The 10000-nt window shown below is 39.9% G+C and overlaps 2 protein-coding genes across 13 annotated transcripts in view; one reads left to right on the top strand and one right to left on the bottom strand.

Moving 5' to 3' along the window:
- Positions 1-9382, bottom strand: part of LOC118240619 (butyrophilin subfamily 1 member A1-like) — an 11290-nt gene extending 1908 nt beyond the window's left edge. Inside the window, exons 1-6 of the mRNA XM_035521564.2 lie at positions 9272-9382; positions 7411-7458; positions 3462-3836; positions 3078-3350; positions 1494-1763; positions 817-1080 (exon numbers count right to left, since the gene is read on the bottom strand). Of these exons, the coding sequence (XP_035377457.1) occupies positions 817-1080; positions 1494-1763; positions 3078-3350; positions 3462-3836; positions 7411-7456 (1228 nt within the window). The 5' untranslated portion in view covers positions 7457-7458; positions 9272-9382. The remainder of the gene's footprint in view (positions 1-816; positions 1081-1493; positions 1764-3077; positions 3351-3461; positions 3837-7410; positions 7459-9271) is intronic.
- Positions 1-10000, top strand: part of LOC145653032 (uncharacterized) — a 72769-nt gene that overhangs the window by 12186 nt on the left and 50583 nt on the right. The window contains exon 1 of one of the 12 annotated variants that reach the window (XM_081704961.1): positions 3833-4901. The exons of the other annotated variants lie outside the window; for them this stretch is intronic. The gene's annotated coding sequence lies outside the window, so the exon portion shown is untranslated. Of the gene's footprint in view, positions 1-3832; positions 4902-10000 lie in introns of those variants that run through there. 12 annotated transcript variants of the gene reach the window in all.

Genomic DNA, 10000 nt, shown 5'->3' with positions numbered 1-10000 from the left:
TGATTCTCCTTATAAAAGGCTACTCATGACCTCACTTGTACAGAGACCATTTAAAACACAGGCATGTTAGTGACAAACATCTACAACAACAGGTGAGCAAAAATGAAAGTTGGTACATAACAGGGAAGTAATTACACATATTCTGGGTATAAGAACACTTTTAATTTCTCCATAAATCAATTTAACCGGTTTCAGCTTGTAGTTGGATCTACTGATGTACAAGTACATACTTGGGATCATCGATGAGAACCACCTCTGGACACAGACCGTAACGGAACCAGAGGATGGGTCAGTACTGCTTATGTCTGCTTACTTAGGACACAGACACCAACGAAAACAGAACCTCTGGTGTCATTAGTGACGTAGTACCAGCATCACTCTGGTGTCATTAGTGACGTAGTGCCAGCATTACTCTGGTGTCATTAGTGATGTAATACCAGCATCACTCTGGTGTCATTAGTGACGTAATACCAGCATCACTCTGTGGAGGCGCTATATCACGCTCAGCACAATGTAGCCAGAATGGAATTGCCAAAGAAGAGTGTGCATCAGTCTAGTTGTTAGGCAACTACACACACAGGACCAGATACCAAAGTAAAATTAGATGGCTGTGAACAAAAACAGGCAAATCTCATTTACATATACAAGCACATTTACTTCAATAAGTTTAGATTTAATTTGACCTCTTCCCAACTATTTTAACTAACAGATATGTCGTGTAGAGTGCTGTTCAAAACTGAATGTGAGATTTGTGAAGAGGATGGATCACTACTGCTTATGTCTTACTTATTATAAAAGTAAAGAAATATAACATACCAGCGACAGTGATCTCTGCCTCCATCTTGGGATACTGTTTGACTCTGCAGACAAAGGTTCCACTGCCTTGTGCAGTGACGTGGCGTCTAACAGTGTAGACCTCATCGTCTCTGTGTGATTCTTTATCTCCTGCAGGCAGTTGTGCTCCTCCACTGAACCACTGCAGCTCAGGTTCAGACCTCCAGCCTTTAATTTCACACAGTAGTCTGAGCCCTCCTGAGCCATCTGTGCCCTCTATAATGATCTTTGGGCTTGTTCCGATACCTGTGGATTAAGAGATTAAGGCATGGTACAGATTAACTGGTTTAAAGAACTGTCATCAGAAATATCACCATGCTGTACAATAACATTTACTTAATATACCATTAAATGCCATTACACTCCACTCCGCCACACATCACAGATGCCTCACCACACACACTCCACTCCACCACACTTCACAGATACTCCACCACACCCCAAACACAAACAATATAACATGAACAATAAATGCTACAACATGAACATTACATGGTATAACACGAACACAAATGGCATGTGAAGACTCACAGAGAAGAAGACAGGTCACTGTCATGTCTTGTGGTAAGAAAATGGGCTGTTATGTAAATGCTCCCATGCTGATAAACAAGCTCCTTCTCAGAACCAACAGTGTCTTTCAGCGTGGAGCAGCACCTTACCAACGATGTTGATGTGTGACTTCATCCTGGGATGCTGCTTCACTCTACAGTAGAAGACGGTGTCACTGCTGCACACGGTGATTCGGTGACTCCCAGTGAACCCCTCGCTGTCGTGGTGAGACTGTGTACATCCAGCAGGCAACTCTGCTTCCTCACTGTCCAGCCACTGCAGCTCAGGCTCAGACGTCCAGCCTCCCGTTTCACACACTAACTGGATCCCCCCTGAGGCATCAGTGCCCACCACAGAGACCACTGGGCTTGTTCCAATGCCTGAGGATTGCAAGGTCAAAGCATGAGATGGAGTGACTAGTTTAAAGTGAGGAACATCTCCAAAATGTATAACGATGAATGCTTAATACACAAGGAATATGTCCAAAACATTTCAAAGTGGATGATAAGAAATGAGATCATCATTGTAGGAGAACGTTGTCAGCCATGTTTTTCGTGATGCTGTCAGTACATGTACTGACTCCACAAAGTTGAGTTGAGTATCTTTGCTCCAGTCGTATTATTCCTATCAAAATGTAGTTTTAGTACACATGTACTGATGTATAATAGTGATAACATGGGTCTGTTATTTCTGGCCTTCAAGAAGTGCACTGCAATCCTTTCCCCACCATCATGACACTTCCAAAGTGAAGTTACATGATAAGGCCTTATTTTTCAGGAGGACACCAGATCAGGAGGACACCAGATCAGAAGGACCAGAGATCAGAAGGACCAGAGATCAGGAGGACAATAGATCAGGAGTACCAGAGATCAGGAGTACCAGAGATCAGGAGGACCAGAGATTAGGAGGACCAGAGATTAGGAGGACCAGAGATCAGGAGGACACCAGATCAGGAGGACCAGAGATCACGAGGACCAGTGATTGGTTCTCTGTACTGTTCCCGGTCTAGAAAACAGCTTTCTCACGCCACCAAATGAACCGAAATTGAGAGCATGTGGTCTTGGGTCCAGAAAAAACACAGCCCCTTGAGTTTCACACCTGCCAAAATGGACTGAACTAAAGAAACATTTAATAAGTCTACTCCAAACAAGGTAGGTGTGAAAGCACCCAAATGTGATCAAACCCATATCCACTTATGACGTCAGAGGTTCAGTACATTCTTGATAACAACTTGGCCAAACCGAGCTACAGTCCACGGAGTTCACCCTACCTTTTTCTTCTCAAACCTGACAGCATCATTTTCGCATTGATTATTGCAAGTTAACTCTTCTTGTTCTAGAGTTGTAGAGAGAATGGGAACAGGGGCGCATCACATAGTGCCCCCTGGGTAATGTAGTTCGTGCAGGCTTATTATAGAAAAGCCTACAAGGAGCTTGTGAGAAGTTCAGTTACATGAGAAAAAGTCACATTACACCAAAGAGTAAAAGTTTTGGTACTGCGTACCGGTGAGTATCAGTCCACTTTGAGCACCAATATACATACAATATTTATTTTATATATATATATATATATATATATATATATATATATATATATAAAATACATGTATATATATATATATATAATACATAATAGCTGTACATATACATATGATTTTTGAGTAGTGTAAAATGATTTTCAGTAGTGTAAATTACCAGTAATGTCGATCTTTTCCTCCATCACATGCTGCCCCTGTTTCACTCTGCAGATGTAGGTTTTGGTGCTGTTGCTGTTTGCAGTGAGGTGGAGTCTCACATTAAAGCCTCTGTCATCTCTATGGGACTCTTTTACTCCAGCAGGCACTTCTGCTCCTTCACTGTCCAGCCACTGGAGTTCAGGTACAGGCCACCAGCCCTTAGAGTCACACTGGAGAAAAACCTCACCTGAGTCAGTGCCCAGTACAGTGATCTCTGGGGCTCCTCCAATACCTGTGGATTGAAAAAACCAAAGCTTGAAATGGCATTGTCCTGTTTCTGCTTACATAAACACATATTAAAACAGGGCTGTTATTTTAATATTTGAAATTCAATGACATTCACCTTCAACTTTAAGCAGAACACTGACATGATCTTTGTGATGGGCAGAATCAACTTGACATGTGTACTGTCCTCCATCAGACACTTTAACGTTCTTCAGTAGCAGTGAGGTGTTGCCATACTGTAGCTCCTCTTTGAACAGAGCTGTTCTCCCTCTGTATGAAGGATCCTGATCTTCATTCTTGTCTATTTTATCCATATAGTGATGCACTACTGCGCTATTCAGGTCTGTTCTGCTCCACTTCACTTCCATGTCCACAGCACTCACATGGGATTGTTCAGAGGCTTTGGGTTTGATGGAACACGGCAAAATGATGTCAGAACCAGGAGCAGCAACAACAGGCACATCTGGACCCTCCATGTTAAACTCCTGACCTCCTGTAATGAGAAACATCACCATGCTGGATGTGCACATTCAAACAAAACAAATAAAACAGGAGTTGATATTTTACTGCAACACTCCAGAATCCTCCAGGGTGATGCAGAGACCACCTCCATTTTTAAGGATCCTCCACTAATCTCCCTCAGACGCAACAAAAACATCAAAGACGCTCGTCAGGAGTGAGAAAAATTACCATTCAAATAATAGCTGTGGCATTGCAACAGCTCTAGATGTCCTTCATGTAAATGTGTTAACACAGCCAGGCCAATACCAGGCACAAAAGGCTAAGGTGTCATCACCAGTTCCTCCTCATGCATCACTCCAGGAGATGTCAACTGTGTTACTTTAAGAGATGTAGTCAGTTTTACACTGGGAAAGCCAAGAAAAGGCTTGCTGACCATTTGATCATCAGAATGAAGGATTAGAGGATTTGTCATTTGCAGTGGTAGGACGTTTTAGTGCTAATGGACACTGCATTAATGACATACCGGTTTTCACGGTCAGTTGTTGCTATGGCAGCAGTGAAGTTAAGAAAGAACAAAGAACTGATCTACTCTCTCAGAACTTTAGAACCCCACGGAGAGAATGTGATTTCAACATCTGCTTTTTCTGTGTGAAGCTTAATGGCCTGGCGTAGGACCTAGCACAGGACACGTCTTACCCCGTGCACAATCACATCTCTAACAATATTCTGTGTGAAGCTTAATGGCCTGGCGTAGGACCTAGCACAGGACACGTCTTACCCTGTGCACAATCACACCTCTAACAATATTCTGTGTGAAGCTTAATGGCCTGGCGTAGGACCTAGCACAGGACACGTCTTACCCTGTGCACAATCACAGGACACGTCTTACCCTGTGCACAAGCACGTGTAAGTTTATGGGCTCATAAGGCACAAGGGACTCACGAGGGCTACGACTCACAGAAGAACCTGTCAAATAACGTCCACGTACAAACCTCCAGTTCACCAGTCCACCCTTATTACTAGGACTCGTGACATGACGAAAGTGTTTGTGATTATGTGCATAGTAGATAACTGTGCACTGCAGAGCCTCCTGATGGTGAGTTTGCCTTAACATCATACGGTCATTACGTGTATGTGTGTAAACGTGTGTGCTGATGTCTTCAACTTTCCCTCACCTCTGTACCAGTGTGTGGTCGTGAGGGCTAGTTAGGTAGTTTTCTTTGACTGGACCTAAATGATGGAGTCAGAGTTTCTCCTGTATGTGTCAGGATTGATAATCAAAAACCCTTAATTTTGTAAAGATTGAGCTTTTGGCCTGTAGATAATTATCTGTATTTTTAAAAATAATTATCTGTTTTTTAAAGCGGTCAAAATACTGCACAGGCAAGGCATTTTTTCACATAAATTGTAATGGAAAAATTATTAAGTTCAGGGAACCGAATAACATGGCAGCCATTTCGTACTTGTAGTATGCATATAATATTAATGATGTGAGTTTTAAGGGTTTTAAATGTCTGTATGCTGTATCGCCCTCTAAAGCTCAATTTGGACCAAACTTGGCAAAAACTCACATGAACCTCAATCTAAGAAAGGATTTGAAATGATAACTTACATGGTTTATGAGTTATAGCAATGTAGGTCATATATAGCAAGGCCACAATGAATGATTGGACAAAGTGACTACCATGGAGAGCAAAATTTCAATCTTATTTTGATCATTATTTATCAAAGTGAATAGAGAGTGAGTAGATTATTGTAGTACCAATTCAGACATGATTGGATCAAATTCCTAGGTCTAGTTTGTAAATTCATGTTCCTAAGTGAAAATACGTAGGCGTTATACTTGATTTTCATGAACACTGCCACCTAGTGGCCAAATCATTTGAAACGTCACAGATTCACAGAGAGTCCTTACTTATGTATAGCCTTTAGGTTTCATCATGACTGGTCAATGATAAGCCTGTCATATGCCTGCTGGACTCTGATTGGCCAATGGAGGTCACAGTTTTCTACATATTGGTTAATGATTAATTGGCCCCGTATAGTAAAGGTCACTCATGCAGCATGCCAAATTTGAGCTTGATCTGATGTCTGTATGTTGAGATGTACATTTCTAGCTTTTATAGCGCCCCCTACTGACATATTCAACAAAGTCAACAGACTACCTTAAAATCATGTGCCGCTAAATTCTGAAGTTTCATCACAATTGGATGAATCATTCATGAGTTACAGCCATTTATGCACAATATGTACTTATCTGGAAGGGTTCATTTGCATATGGAGGCCATATTGTTTTGAAATGTCAAAATGATTTCCATGTTATAGTGCCCCCTATTTTTGACCTCAAAATCACCAGCCTGATCAGCTATACATGAAGTTTCACCAAGATTGACTGATAGTATTGTTGAGTACCTAATTAAGTAAATTAAGCTCCACCTCTTAATTTGCTGTTGATTGACACATGACAGCCAGACTGTATGAAAATATCCAAATGTTTTTGATCATTATTTAGGATCATATTGTTCTGAATTGATTGACACCAGTTTTATGAAAACTGGCTGAAAACCATAGGGCTGGTTCAAAGAGGTGGGTGTGACCCAAACACAGAATGTCTGTTTTCAAAAACTGAGTGAGTGAAAGATGCGAAAGATTTGTCCGCTTGAGAGAAAAAAGAATTGTACATTTATGTTGCAGAAATTACAAGATATTGAAGAAAATGTAAAATGCTGTGCTACAGCGCCACCGTCAGGCCAGTGAAGGTCCCTTTCTTTGGCTGAGTCCTTTCACATTGCATGTTGAAACTCAGAAGCACCTTGCTTGTACAACTGATGAAGAACCTCCATTAAAAACATCTTGCTTCTCTGGAAACCTTGTGTACTTCACTACAATTATCAATATCCCTACAGCTCTCAGTATAGTTGACCTCAGTTACTCACCTGGAGACTTCTTAGGATATTTAGATATAAGATAGATATAATATTGTATACTGGTGTTGGAGATAGATTTGAATATTGTATATTGTTGTTGGTGATAGGTTTGTATATTGTATATTGTAGCTGGCAATAGCTTTTAATATTGTATATTGTTGTTGGTGATGGGCTTATATGTTGTATATTGCTGTTGGTGATAGGTTTGTATAGTGTATATTGTAGCTGGTGATAGGTTTGAATATTGTATAGTGTTGTTGGTAATAGGCTTGTATGTTGTATATTGCTGTTGGTGATAGGTTTGTATAGTGTATATTGTAGCTGGTGATAGGTTTGAATATTGTATATTGTTGTTGGTGATAGGTTTGAATATTGTATAGTGTTGTTGGTAATAGGCTTGTATGTTGTATATTGCTGTTGGTGATAGGTTTGTATAGTGTATATTGTAGCTGGTGATAGGTTTGAATATTGTATATTGTTGTTGGTGATAGGTTTGTATATTGTATATTGCAGCTGGTGATAGGTTTGTATGTTGTATATTGTTGGTGATAGGTTTGTATATTGTATATTGTAGCTAGTGATAGGCTTGTATATTGTATATTGTAACTGCTGATAGGTTTGTATATTGCAGCCGGTGATAGGATTTTCTGTAATGTTGTTTCTTGGTGTTTACTGTACCTGAGAGAGACCAGTGGAGGAAAAGAATCACCCAAACACACTTCATCTCTGAAAGAGAACAAGGTCCTGTATTAGTTTACTAAGCATGACTGCTTACAAATAATTTACATGAAAACTCCTTCATAGTTAAAATTGGAACATGCCTTAAATGCCTTAGATTCATGTTTCCAATTACCTAAAGTATTTTAGTTTTGTCCTACAAAAAATAAATATTGTAAAATATTTCTAATGAGAAAATTTTGAATTAGTTTTTTTTTTAATTGATGGAACAGCCTAAAATGAACATGACATAAACGTACATATTTATGAACATGATATATTCACTTATGAATATAACATTCTCACTGAACAATATAAATGACATATAAAGACTTCAAATAATTTAATGGAACACAACTTTAAATCTCACAAAAGTTTTAATCAGCATTCAGCACAGTGCACTCAACACCCGGCAGGAAACACAAACCTCACACACACACACACACACACACACACACACACACACACACACAAACACTCTCACACACACACACACACACACACACACACACACAAACACACACACACACAAACACTCTCACACACACACACACACACACACACACACAAACACTCTCACACACACACACACACACACACACAAACACTCTCTTCAGGCAGCCAAGTGCTATTACACACTTATTCTCCAATAACCAGGCCATTCTTAATGTTAGTGCCATTACACACTTATTCTCCAATAACCAGGCCATTCGTAATGTTAGTGCCATTACACACTTATTCTCCAATAACCAGGCCATTCTTAAACATATTAGTGCTATTATACACTGTTATTTTCTCATATCTTTGTTATTCTCTAATACCCAGGCCATTCTTTAACATGTTAGTGCTATTACACACTTATTCTCTAATAATAGGGCCATTCTTAATGTTAGTGCTATTATACTCTTATTCTCCAATAACCAGGCCATTCTTAATGTTAGTGCTATGACACACTTATTCTCTAATAATAAGGCCATTCTTAATGTTAGTGCTATTATACACTTATTCTCTAATAATAGGGCCATTCTTAATGTTAGTGCTATTATACACTTATTCTCCAATAACCAGGCCATTCTTAATGTTAGTGCTATTACACACTTATTCTCTAATAATAAGGCCTTTCTTAATGTTAGTGCTATTATACACTTATTCTCCAATAACCAGGCCATTCTTAATGTTAGTGCTATGACACACTTATTCTCTAATAATAAGGCCATTCTTAATGTTAGTGCTATTACACACTTATTCTCTAATAATAGGGCCATTCTTAATGTTAGTGCTATTATACACTTATTCTCCAATAACCAGGCCATTCTTAATGTTAGTGCTATGACACACTTATTCTCTAATAATAAGGCCATTCTTAATGTTAGTGCTATTACACACTTATTCTCTAATAATAGGGCCATTCTTAATGTTAGTGCTATTATACACTTATTCTCTCATATCTTTGTTATTCTCTAATAACCAGGCCATTTTTGCGTGAATGTCTCGAGCGCTGAGGCAACTTTCCTGCGTCGTTATAGAAAATAACATCAGTATTTTCTTTAAAAGTCAAACGAGCCATGCTTTTTACACTGCACACATTTCTTTCCTAAAAACTATGAATCTGAGGGAGTATTGAGCTTTCGTGTTTTTACAGCTAGATTTGTTCATCGCTGTTGCGTAATCTCTTTTTCGCCTTAGATTCTGGGTCCAGTTTCTAACAGCAACGTTAAAATAATCTCACTCCTACACTGCTTTAGCTATCTAAGTCATCGAGTTGGCGACATTATTACCTTTTAGACATGAAAAGTAAGAGTAATATAGAATGTGATCTCACCGCTTTCTCAAGGCTCGAGATGGGCGCCTGATACTGATTTCTCCGGAGTGGGATTACGAACGCCCATGTCACGTGACTATGGCGAAATTAATCCCGCCAGCACCCAGCTCTGTGCACACTCACAAACCCATCAAAACCAGTGGCGTGTCACATACGATGAGTGTCCACTGCAGTGCAATTACAACTCCTTTAGAAACGTATTTAATCAAAATCCCAGGATACTACATTGTTAGGTCTTTATATTGCTTGGGGGGACTGAAATCTTAAAACTAAGACATACACACACACACACACACACACACACACACACACACACACACACACACACACACACACACAGGGTTTTACACAACACGCGCTCGTCCTCGAGCTGCCACGCGCAGGCGAACACGTGGCGATGAACGCGCTCTGAAGAGTTCGCGCGCCATAGAGGCTAACAAGGACCACTTAGTGGGCATGAAGACAGTTCAGATGTCACACAAACACGAACAAACGTCTTCACAGTCGTTTGGGGAAAATGTGTCACTGGCACACTTATATTCAATCTTGATTATAATAATGAAACACAAGCCTCGTACCACAACTCATAGGCGTTCTTACCCATGCATTTACCTGCGCAACCGGCCGAGGGAAGTTCATTATTGATTCTAGTCGTTTCAAATCTGTTTTGTAAGTCTACATTGTGTTCTCCCACTGTGATAGCGGAGCATAACCTACCTGTTCGTATAA

The sequence above is a fragment of the Electrophorus electricus genome, chromosome 21 (assembly GCF_041902795.1).
Source record: "Electrophorus electricus isolate QZ-2024a chromosome 21, ASM4190279v1, whole genome shotgun sequence".
Classification (NCBI taxonomy): Eukaryota; Metazoa; Chordata; class Actinopteri; order Gymnotiformes; family Gymnotidae; genus Electrophorus; species Electrophorus electricus.
The sequence above is the reverse complement of the archived record's forward strand: the minus strand, read 5'-3'. Positions and strand labels throughout refer to the sequence as shown.